Here is a 13,085-nt window from a genome sequence, read left to right as displayed (position 1 = left end):
TGCCACCCTTTAATTAAATGCCATGAACGCCTATTTGAACATCTAATTTACTGTCACTATTGGCAAGTAAGCAGTAGGATCATTATATAACTGATCATTATATAACTATTGTCAGTCATTATTTTAAACAATGTTTAAACAGCAAAGATCTCCCAGTAAAACCACATGCAATATGAATGTAAGCAAAAAACTGAAAGCTCCAATTGTATTATATATTTAGCATTTAGAAGCAATTTAGTATGCAAAAGTTAGATTGAATTTAGTATGCACAATGTAAGCATGCCATATAATTATGATGTGGCCCTTTGATAGAACATAGGTTCAAATATGATTATCAGATGTTTGTAAAGCTGGTTGGTGGTTGCATAAAAAATTAGAGACAGGTTAGTGTTTGTATAAAGTGTTAGTGAATGTCTAATCTAAGGGATAGTAAGTGTTTATATAAAGGGTTAGTAAGAGTTTATATAAAGGATTTAGTCAGTGTTTATATAAAGGTTTAATCAGTGTCTATATAAAGGCTTAGTGAGTGTTTATATATAGGGTTAGTGAGTGTTTATATAAAGGGTTAGTGAGTGTTTGTATAAAGGGTTAGTGAGTGTTTATGTAAAGGGTTAGTGAGTGTTTGTATAAAGGGTTAGTGAGTGTTTGTATAAAGGGTTAGTAAGTGTTTATATAAAGGGTTAGTGAGTGTTTGTATAAAGGGTTAGTGAGTGTTTATATGAAAGACTAATGAGTGTTTATATAAAGGGTTAGTGAGTGTTTATATGAATGACTAATGAGTGTTTATATAAAGGGTTAGTTTTTAAAGCATTTGTAAGTGTTTGCTCAAGTTAGTAGTTGGCATGTGTCGGCTGCCGCAGCAATGCTAAGTCCTTATTTTTCATTAAGGACAGCAATTCAAAGCTGCATCTGGTTGGTTAAAGATATTATTCAATAAATTAACTAACTGGCAAAGATTCTTAAAACAAAAACTGCTATCAGCAAGAGAGAAAGCACTATAACACTTTCTGTGCTCTAAAAAGGTATTAATCAATATATTTGCTAATTAGTGAAGACTTTTGAAGAAAAGACAACTAAAAACAATAAAGTAATACAATAGTTTCTGTCTTTCTGAAAGGTTATTAACTATCGTCATTCAGTTTTCAAGGACATGCATCCTGCACTGCATGGCATAAACAGCTTGTCTGTAAGCAGCTGTTCGCAAAACCTGATGTATAACACAGCAATCATAGCTGATGCTGCTATAACATGTTATTATATTTTTTACATTCAGTTAGTGGCGTCATACTAATGTCTAGGTGCAACATGAATGCAATATCACATTTTCAAAACTGTATGATCGCAGTATGCATGAACTGCTGGGTTTCAGTTAACCCGTCATAGAAGTAAACCTGCAGTGGATCGCAGTAAGAAGTTTGCAGTAAAAATGCAGTTGTAGTAGCATAAATGTCTACTGCACATTAGAAAGTTGCAACAGACTACACAATTGTCGTGTATCGCACTGCAAGGTCGTAAGGCAGATTAAATGCATTACAGCCCTGACCATGTAGACTGTTATATAATAGTAAGACTCACCCACATTCACTGTTTCCACACAGCAGCAGGTGTTTGCTCTCATAGTAGGTGGTCAAACAGGCCATACAGTGAATATGGCTGCATGGCAGCACCTTAGGGTTGATGATGGTGTCACTTTTACGGCAACAAAATTCACACTCAACATCTGCTAGAACCTCAGCCATTGTGATGTTCAGCTAAAGAAAAATAGTCATTTGCTGAACTTGGATTTTAAAAGTTTCATGAATGATATTGTGTGAAGGCTTGCTGCAAAGAAAAAATAACACCTGTAAGTACCTGCTAAATTGCTGAAAATTACTCAAAAACTCAATCACAAGCTTATTATGAGTATTATATGTGATTAGATGTATGTACATAATTGCACAGGTTTTTAAAGGTTGACTTGCAACAAAGTTCGCATTACAGTTTTTTGGTATCAAAAGATTCACCATGTCCTACTCTGTTGTGTTGTAAGTGCCAAATGTGTGGAAATGTGATTACAAGCTCTTAAAAGCTCAAAATCGAAAAGCCGCCGTAGATTAGAATCTCTTTATTTTGATGACGTAACCACGGAATTTGGTTATCGTCTTGCCATGTATGTTCTCACACGAATTGAAAGGCCAATACAAAGCTCAATATAAAACTTATCGTAGTACTAATTTATGACAAACACTTGGGGTTTTACCGAAGACCCCGTATCAAATATAAATGCTCGCTACTTTACAGTTTTGTTTCGGCCTGGTCTAATTGGCAAGTCGTATTTTGATCATGGGACCCAATACTTCACAAATAATTTTTGCAGCACTTTTCGATTATCACAGGTGACCAACAGGCTCGTCATGATTATCAGACAATGATATGTACTCTTTCGAGGTAAGGTAAAAATGTTTAATGAATTTTTATGGTAAGTTATAAGATATCACTGCTAAAAGTGACAGTATTACGATGATGATAAAGCTGACGCGTAAGAACAATAGACATAGTTTTATTGAATGCGTAAAGTATATTTGTGAAAGTATTTCGACAAATAACACTGCATGAAAGTGTAAACAGAAACCATCTCTCACAACTACATCACATTTGAGCCGTTTTGAAAAGGGAATCAAAACTACAGCGGTCTCGCGGGGCTGCAATTTCCTGTTCGTTTTTTAGCTTTTAAGAGCCTGTAATCACCTTTCCACATATTTTGCACCTACAACACAACAGAGTAAGACATGGTGAATCTTTTCATATCAAATAACTGCAAAATGAATTTTGTTGCAGGTCAACCTTTAAAGAAGCTTCTAAACATTGGCATGTAATGTAGTTGCCTGCTACTTGTCATTAGCCAGGCACTATGCCAATGACTAATTTGAGTAAGCTACTATCTGTATTGTTAAGCTTGCTAAAAAGAGCGAGCTCACTGTGACAGTTCTCACTGTTAGAGAGCTCAAAGAGCTTGCTAACAGTGAGAGCAAGCTCTCGTGACGTTGCGGAGCACAGGGTGTTTTACTTATTTTAGTATAATTAACAACTCATATCATCTAATGAGTTTATTGCGTCTCGCGTTGCTTAATTGGCTAGGTTGTTGCCCGGTAAACGGGAGGTTGCAAGATCAAATCTAGCCAGAAGTGAACCTTTCATTTCTACATTTCAATAGCTATAGCTGGACAGACCAAATGAAGGACTTAGAGATTTATGTATATGAAACGCTTATAAAGGTCAGTCGGCTCACTTTGATTTGTTGACTCCAATCGTAGCCATTAAACATTTACAATTATCCGCGTAAACTTGCTAAGCTTCTAAAGTTTTAGCAGTGTCTGGTTGTTATGTTTTTAAGGAATCCATTACTGAAGTCCTCCATCGTTAAAAAGCGTACAAACAGCTACTTCAATCCACATGGCCATTCGTTATTTATTACTTTTGATGTTAAAATCTGTTAAAGTTTGCTTGTCATGCCATGGTTAATTATCTCCACACAGTAACTCGGTGTTAAACGTTCCTCCTGTATAAACACAATGATTATTACCTTAGCTTAGTCATTTTACTTTACATCATTCCAATTTTTGCTAGTATTCACCAATTAAAGTCAGAATATACCTTTTAATACTGTGTTTTTAAAATGAGGTCTTTTATAAAAAAAAACTTTTAGTTACAAGCTCTTACAAAACTGAAACAACAAAATATGATGTCAAAGTTGATGATGTTTACACAACAAGAGTCATCACTGGGTAAAAAATATCCACATCAGTTTTCCCGTACTAACTCTTTTTCTGGCTCATTTATTTTAGACAAGACAGTGTCAAAAACCGTCATTGGCTAAACATTTACAATGTGCATCTAGTCAAAATTGTGTAATAGAATTTTCGAGAATTTCATAATTATAAATTAATGTTAAATTTTTCAATTATAGAAAAACTCATCTAGCAGATGATGTCAATCTGGGTATTTTTGTAACTTGCACTCGCTGAGCATGTTTGTTCACCCTTTTCAGAATTTTTCTACATTATAGCTACTGACAAGAGATCCAATAATGACAAAGTAGTAGGAGCAGAAACACCATGTGCATGACAAAAGGCGGCATTTCTTAATGTTCATAGTATCCCTGAATAGGAGTAATTATCCAACACTATTAGTTGTGAGGAACAATTACTATTGTGATGGATTTACTAAGCTGAGTTGTTTTAATTGCCATAAGCATTCAGCTATTCTCAGATTAGCCCTATAATTTAAAAGCCAGCTTGCGTGGAAAGCCCGTTGATTAACACTCAGCCCTTGCTATATAAGCAATGGTGCTTCAGTGTTAAGACGGGAAAACAAAGAGCACAGAGCTAGCGATACAGAGTACAAACGACTGAAATAAAGACTGAGAGTTACGTTCATAATCTGCATTAAGGACAGTGCGGTAACATTAACTTACCTTTGTGCAGCTTTGTATATCTTTGGTAACATATATATTGCTTAAAATTCTTACATTTACAAGTGTAACTGTTTTGGGTATTTATTATTGTAACTCATTTCAGCATTACGCTTGATTGTAGTGAATTGTTCTAATTGTTCTATCTTCTCATGTTTATAGAGCTTGTGTGAATAAAAGCCATTATTCACCAGATACTTTGTTGCAACAATTACAGTTGTGCATGAGAGCTATTACTCGTTCAGTATAAGACAACTTGTACGCAGAACCCACTTGCTAGTGGTTAGTCGGCACTGACTTCCACAACATTGGTGGCAGCAGTGGGATATCTGTAATCCTGTTGCTACTGAAAGTTTAGCTGTACACACAACCTAGTGATTGTTGAACAGCTTTCTGGAAAGATATGGCTCAAGGCGGAGACTCCAGAATGTTTACTAATCCATTTCTGCCGATAAGTAAGCCATTCTTGGACGCGACTAATCCATTTACTGATACTGATGAGGAACAGCCCAAGCAAGTCATGCACTCCGATACATCAGTACGCGTTGATGAGACGGCCTTCATTGACGATATGTACCGGAAATATGTGTTGGAACTGCAGGACAGACAGGCTGCCAGCAGTCGCATATCTTCTTCAGCAGCAGAAGGACTCCACAATTTGGCACATCCTACTGTTTCCACTCCCCGACCAATGGAGCAGCTACAGTCAACCAGGTTGGTCGAGCCTACTTCAAAGAAGGATGAGGTTCCTAACTCTACACTCAGTGGTCGAGTGGATCTCAGGTTACCACACTTTGATGGGCATGGAGATGTAAACTTATTTATACAACAATTTACTGAAATTTGTGACGTAAGCCGATGGAATGACCGAGTCGCACTAATACAACTAAGATCCTGCTTAGAGCAAACAGCCAAAGACTGTGGAAGAGCTGAAACGGTTGCTGAGGTAAATAGGAAGCTGCTACAGATGTTCGGACTGTCTGCATCCGAAGCAAGAGAACAGCTGCACTATTTACACCTGCGAGCGGGAGAAGATTACCTATCATTGGGTAACAGAGTAGAGAGGCTGTCAAAGTTAGCCTATGGTGGTCTTGGGTGTGCTGTCGAGAATGAGATGGCCTTAGAACACTTCCAGCGAGCCGTGAATGACCCTGCACTTCGGCGGCACCTGCTGCTGGTCAAGGCTTCAAATCTGGAGGAAGCCATTACCGCAGCAAAACATTATGAAATAGCTGGGCGTCAACCCGTACCCTCAAGAACTAGAAATCTTCCAAGAGTTACCCAAATAGATAATCCAAGCGGTACTAGTGGCAAAGCTGCAGAAGACAACTCTGAAACGGATCTGGCTGAGGTTCTGTTCTCCATGTCATTAGAACTGGAAAAACAGACAAAGCTGATAAAAGATCAGTCTGCCCGGATTGCTGCTCTAGAGCAAAGAAGTGTTGACACAGCCAATGTCACGTCTCATAGAGCCAGACGTTGCTTCATATGTGGAGACTCTTCCCATCTGATGCGGAGTTGTAAAGTACGGAAGAAAAGACCACCACCATCCAAAAATCCTAATCAGGAAAACTAGCAAGGTTCACTCCTAAGATTACGGGTAAAGTGGGTGGACCGGTGTTAGATACCCGTTACAGAAAGCCAAATAGGCAGGGCAGGAAAGAAACAAGGGTGAGCCAAGCAGACAGTCCTGGTGAGTTGTCACAATTAAAACCAATCATTAGGAAACCTGATTTGCTTCCCTTGCCTCTTCATTGCTCTGGAGATGCTGCGAACCCTCCGGTAGGTCAATCTAATTGCAGTAGTAGGGTTGATGCAGAGCATCCTTGTATAAATTTTGCAGCCACTGCTTCTGCACTCTATATTCCAGGAAAAGTTGAGGGCTGTTCAGTACACTATTTAGTAGACAGTGGATGTACCCTCAACTTGCTGGCAAGGAGAATGTTTGATAGGCTGCCACGGAAGTTTCTTGGTGGATTGCTGGCATTTGAACACACTACAGGCACTCTGGCAGATGGATCTGGTTTGAAATTTTATGGACAGATAAAATTAGCTGGCAGATTAAGGTCAGAACCAATCGAATTAGACTTTGTTGTTGCAGATATTGAACCAGATGCTATACTTGGAATGCCCTTTCTAGTAAGCCATAATTGCTTAGTTAGTTGTTTAGACTCTACTGTTGTGATGAATGGTAAACACCTTAAATGCACCAACCAGCGTGGTATAGATTTCGTTAGTAGGGTACAGGTAATCGCTAATGAATCTATTCCTGCTAGATCTGAACAGTTGGTCCGGTGTCGGTTGTTAAATAACATCTGTACCCCTGTTGGCATAGTAGAAGACACAGGGGTTGCGGCTAAGCATAGCATAGCTATTGCTGCTAGTGTGAGTACATGGAGTGAAGAAAGGAAATTTTTTGTTAGGTGCATTAATCCTGCAATGCAAGTATGTCACCTTAATGCTGGATCTATTATAGGGCAGTGTGTCAGCTTGGAGAAGGGACAGATTGTCAATTCATCTGTTCATATGATGGATGGGAACCACAGGAAACGTGTCTCAGATGAAAATATCCCTGCTATTCCATCTCACTTGGAGAGCCTATATGAAGAGGCAACTGAGGCATGTTCTCAGCTTTCGCAACGCAAAGCGATTGCCAAGCTGTTGCATAGCTTCAGTGATGTCTTTTCAAAAGGCGACTCTGATCAAGGACTGACTTCTTTAATGAAACATTCTATCCCTGTGAAGGCGATGTCACAGCCAATTAAACAGGCTCCAAGACGTTTAGGGGTGGAGAAAGAAGCCGAGGTCAGCAAGCAAGTTTACGAGTTGTCAAAACAAGGTCTTATTGAGCCTGCATATGGAGCATGGAGCTCTCCTGTTGTACTCGTGAAATAGAAAGATGGCAGCTGGAGGTTTTGCATTGACTATCGCAGATTAAATGCTATTACAGTCCATGATGCTCACCCCCTGCCTCGTATAGATGAAAGTCTGGAGGCCTTGGCTGGCAGCAAACTTTTCTCCACACTGGATCTCATGAGCGGCTATTGGCAAATTCCACTAGATGAAGATGCGAAAGATAAGTCGGCATTTTGCACTAGAGAAGGCCTGTGGAGATGGAAAGTCTTGCCATTTGGTTTGACGGCAGCTCCGGCAACATTTCAACGAATGATGGAGCAAGTGCTACATGGACTGCATTGGAAGACTTTGCTGCTATATCTAGACGATGTTATAGTCATGGGTAACAACTTTGAAGAACATTACCTCAACCTTGAAGAGGTCCTATCTCGGTTTCGATCAGCCAAGCTCAAGCTTAAGCCCTCCAAATGCCATCTCTTTCAAGAAGAAGTGGCATATTTGGGACATATAGTTAGTAGTAATGGTGTAGCAACTGATTCAAAGAAAATATCTGCTGTTGCTACTTGGCCATCTCCGAAGAATGTGACCGAGCTACAATCTTTTCTTGGGACTGTTGGTTACTATCGTCAGTATGTCCAGGACTTTGCCAACAAAGCCCGACCACTGACAAAGCTAACCAGTAAAACAGCTAAGTTCGAATGGACTGAGGAGTGCCATGCAGCTTTTAACATACTGAAGCAGTCGCTACTGACGGCCCCAGTTCTGGGTTATCTAAACCCGGCCCTTGACTATATCCTGGACACAGATGCTTCTCTTAATGGGGTTGGTGCAGTTTTATCTCAAATCCAAGATGGCCAGGAACGGGTAATATCCTATTATAGTCGTGCTTTGTCACGTGCTCAGCAAAACTATTGTGTGACTAGAAGAGAACTGTTAGCTGTTGTCAAAATTCGTACTGATCATGCTTCACTTTTATGGTTATGCAGGAGGACTACGCCTTCTGCCCAAGTTGCAAGATGGTTAGAGATCTTGAGCGATTCACCTTTGCCATAGAGCATCGACCAGGGAGCAAACATGGGAACGCTGATGGGTTATCAAGGAGGCCATGCCACGACTGCACCAAATGCGACAGAGTCACGAAACAAAGTGGAGGACCAAGCATGGGCCAAATTCGACATGAACTATCAAAGCGGGCACAAAATGAAAACCCTGTGTGTACTAGGATTGCTGGAGAGAAGTTGATTGCACAAGAGTGTGCCGATGACTTATTGGATGAAAACCGCATTCATGAAGTGGTTGGTACAGACTGTAAAGCATTAGCTAGGAGTGGACCAGAGTCCTCACAAGCTGCCAGCTTAATCGTAACTAACGGTAATGATTGTTGCATGGTAGAAGATTCCAGCACTAGTGACGACTGCCAGAATGATGAGGAGCAGACAACTTTAGATTATCTTTCTAATCAACAAGGGGGTCGCAACCAACCTTCACCAACACCACAGTCAGATACACCTAGCTCTGAACTGTGTCAGGCTCAGTTACTCCCAAGTGATATTGCGACTGTTTACAATGCTGTCAAGAATCAACAATCTCTGGATCCAGCTATAGTCAACCTTGGCAGTACAGAATTACGAAAGCTTAGCACCATGCTCACTTTAATGCGAATAAGAGAGGATCAAGTGCTGGTAACTCATATACTTGTTGGAAAAAGATCTCGGGAGGTGATACTTTGTTCTATGAACATGCGGAAGCAGGTGGTGTGGAACACACATACCCTTTCTCATGCCGGGATAATGAGGACCTTCCGGAGACTTAGACTGACATGGTACTGGCCTGGAATGACGTCTGATGTTCGACGTATAGTGAACAGCTGCGAAATATGCCAGCGAGCGAAGTCTGGAGGGTTGCATCATTCTTCAAGTCATAGACCTCTATGGGTTGGCCGTCCTTGGCAAAAGGTTGCGATTGACTTAGTTGGACCGCTGCCTTTGACCCCTCGAGGAAACAGGTGGATTTTAGTGTTGACAGATCATTTCACCCGTTGGCAGGATGCTGTACCTCTACCTGATGCTACAGCTCCTATAATTGCTGAAGCTTTAGATAGTCGCATCTTTTGCTACTTCGGATTACCCGAAGAGCTCCATAGTGACCGAGGAACACAGTTCGAAGGTGACCTTATGGCAGAACTTTGCGCCATGTGGAGAATCACTAAAACTCGGACAACTGCCTATCATCCCCAATCTAACGGGGTGGTGGAACGTGGAAATAGAACCTTGGGCGATTCCCTTCGCTGTCTTCTACTTAGTCAGATGGAAGCGCAAGAAAACTGGGACATTGTGCTACCACAGATCATGAGGGCCTTTAGGGCAACCCCACATGCAGCAACAGAAGAAACTGCAAACTATTTGATGCTAGGACGGGAATGTAGGCTACCTGACCAGCTAATAGGCGGGACACATGATGTCGATGAGACTACACGAAGTGAATACGCCTCCCATATGCAAGACCAGTTAGATACTGCTTATCAGTTGATTCGCACTCAGCAAATGCTACCTCCTAGATTACCTGAATAGGAGGATGCAATCTTCAAAGAAGGAGATCTGGTGTTAGTGCAAAACAAACGGAGACGTAAAGGGATTCACCCAAAATTACTACCAAGTTTAATGGGCCATTCATTATAAAGAAGGTCTTTGACAACGGCACTTATAAAGTTGCTGGTCAAAGAACCATCAATGAATGCCGTCTCAAACTGTTCACGCCGGCATCTGATCTAGCTGGACAACTGAGAAGCCCAAGGACCAGCTCGGATGTTGACCAGTCAAGGAATGATTCTCCCAGTGATATAGAAGAGCATATCGGGCTTGAAGAGAATCCAGCATCACCAGATGCTGCACTCGATCAGCATTTTGATGATCTCAACATGTCCTGGGAAGAACAAGTTCCGCTTCCTGAACGGCCAAGGCGAGCCTTGAGAAAACCTCCCTGGTTGAAGGATCATGTGTTATATTGAGCTTCAAGGCCTTAAAAGAAGATATTGGTATGTCCGATGACACCAAGTTTGGAAACTCACTTGGGGAGTCTCGGATGCCTTTATCTACGGTCTCGAGCCTTGCTATAGCACCAACCATCACTCAAAACATTCAACTCACTCGAACCAGCTGTATTATTAGGATAACTAAGCATTGTAACCTAAGGTTACAACAGGGTTGTCAACATTGGAGCTGGATCCCTAATCCATCCTTTATCGACGCTTGTGAGCCAATATTAAAATACCGGCACTGCATCTAGGGGTGGAGAATGTGATGGATTTACTAAGCTGAGTTGTTTTAATTGCCATAAACATTCAGCTATTCTCAGATTAGCCCTATAATTTAAAAGCCAGCTTGCGTGGAAAGCCCGTTGATTAACACTCAGCCCTTGCTATATAAGCAATGGTGCTTCAGTGTTAAGACGGGAAAACAAAGAGCACAGAGCTAGCGATACAGAGTACAAACGACTGAAATAAAGACTGAGAGTTACGTTCATAATCTGCATTAAGGACAGTGCGGTAACATTAACTTACCTTTGTGCAGCTTTGTATATCTTTGGTAACATATATATTGCTTAAAATTCTTACATTTACAAGTGTAACTGTTTTGGGTATTTATTATTGTAACTCATTTCAGCATTACGCTTGATTGTAGTGAATTGTTCTAATTGTTCTATCTTCTCATGTTTATAGAGCTTGTGTGAATAAAAGCCATTATTCACCAGATACTTTGTTGCAACAATTACAGTTGTGCATGAGAGCTATTACTCGTTCAGTATAAGACAACTTGTACGCAGAACCCACTTGCTAGTGGTTAGTCGGCACTGACTTCCACAACACTATTTAGCAATTGCTACTCAAGTAGAATTGTTTATTTTCACCAACAAACAAATTATCTACAAATAAAATAACTAAAGCATGGATACCTACCAACTCACCAAAAAAGTGACTAGTTTGCAAATTTATTGAAACCATAGAAAAAATAACCTTTCCATATCACAGCAAGGTTGATTATTATTGATGAGTTGTTACTAGTAGTCAATAACTATCAAGTTACACAACCAAATAATAATAAAGTGTGACAACTTACATAATATGTTTTGTAAGTGGAATAATCACGAAGGTACCTTGATGCAAAGCGTCCGGGAACAAGAATAGGTGGGCGGAAGCGTAAATGACCTTCACACATACTGACTAGCCGTGTTCAATGCCATGCAGTGCACACCGCACTGGCCTCGCTCATATAGACTGTTGATGAGAAGTCGCACGTAGTGGAGATAGGCTGTAAATTAAGCCTAGTATAGCTACTATCAGTGTTTGTTTAGTGAAGCGTGTCATTGACTGTTAGAAGAAACGGAGTGGCCACAGAGTACATTTGGCGTTAAGTCCGCCATTGGTGCGCAGTACATATATAACCCAATGATTAGCATAAAATACAGCACAGCCAGCCTTTGTTTTAGCTGTATTTCTTAGTCCGTGTTTGAGAAAACTGGGTCAAATAAGAAGATTCTGCAAATATTATATATAGTGAGATAACCAAGGCTATAATTAGTCAATACAGTCAATCATGGCACATGATATTGATATGCTGAATACTTTGCACTATACGTTTATATAGATGCCCATATCCAATGCTTTCATTAGCCACAATCCAAATACCTTAAGCTATTTACAAATATAAGTCACTGTCTCTTGAAGGTGTTATACAATCGCTACCATCAGGTTTGGTGACTAATCTACTGTAATCTGTGTGTCTGTTTACTAGTGTTGGGCCGGTATTGTGTTATCCGCTCTTACCGATACCGCGGGATTCTCGGTATCCGAGGAAATCAATCATTTTCGGTGTCAGCTAGGTATCCACGGCCGGTTCGATATGATCGGTATTTATCCGTAAAAGCCTACCGGTAAATGGTTATACGGATATTCGGAGAGATTTTTAAAACGCTTCATGACGAACTTGCTAATCTCAGCACGCATTGGCGAACAAATTCAACGAAAATTTCCATGCTTACTGTGTCTACTATTATATTACATTACATTGATAATGCCACCAGCCTCGAAGGTTTGGGGGTTCTACACAGACGGGAGGACGTATAAAGACTCTAACGGGACTGGACTCAAATTGGACTGCGTATAATTATGTGATTACATTACCTGATTACAATATGTGATTGTAAGATTTTTTAAACTGTTTCAGTATATTTAACAAAGAAAGCCCCTTGCCATTATCTATCTGTTCTTTATTATACATAACGTTTGTATCAATAACTATATTTTTAATAGAATAAACAATAAAAACATCTATCATGAAAATTATAATTCCACCTTTCTTTTCTTTTTTGGCTTTCTAAAACAAGGAGTCTCTTTGCCGTAACAATATACTGCTGACTAAAAAATGGTTTTTTTGCACAGGCTACTTTTTACACAACGATAAAAATTGTTCGAGACAGTTATGATTTAAAGTTTAAACCATTTAAAGACACAGTGATAACTACATACTGAACAATAGTACCGACAATACCGAACTTTCTTAGTTGGCAAAGGATACCGATAATGGTAAATACCGAGGATACCGATACCGGGAAAACCGATAAAAATGTGCAAGGATATCCAATCCGGCACTAAATTAGAACCGGCCTAACACTACTGTTTACTCCACCAACTGATTCCATAACTTACATCCTCGAGTTGCGCTAATGCTGTGTGTTAGCACTATTTTTCATTGATTGTATATAAACTACATCACCTACGTCT

The 13,085-nt window shown here is 40.1% G+C and overlaps 1 protein-coding gene across 1 annotated transcript in view; it reads right to left on the bottom strand.

Annotated features, from left to right (window-relative positions):
• The window catches only part of LOC137402317 (uncharacterized), a 41,917-nt gene extending 30,430 nt beyond the window's left edge, over nt 1–11,487 (bottom strand). Inside the window, exons 1-2 of the mRNA XM_068088815.1 lie at nt 11,422–11,487; nt 1,576–1,751 (exon numbers count right to left, since the gene is read on the bottom strand). Coding sequence (XP_067944916.1) covers nt 1,576–1,739 — 164 coding nt within the window. The 5' untranslated portion in view covers nt 1,740–1,751; nt 11,422–11,487. The remainder of the gene's footprint in view (nt 1–1,575; nt 1,752–11,421) is intronic.
• Between the last annotated feature and the right edge of the window lie 1,598 nt (nt 11,488–13,085).

Source organism: Watersipora subatra, chromosome 8 (assembly GCF_963576615.1).
Source record: "Watersipora subatra chromosome 8, tzWatSuba1.1, whole genome shotgun sequence".
Lineage (NCBI taxonomy): Eukaryota > Metazoa > Bryozoa > Gymnolaemata > Cheilostomatida > Watersiporidae > Watersipora > Watersipora subatra.
Note: the sequence above shows the minus strand (reverse complement) of the source record. Positions and strands in the feature narration are given on the sequence as shown.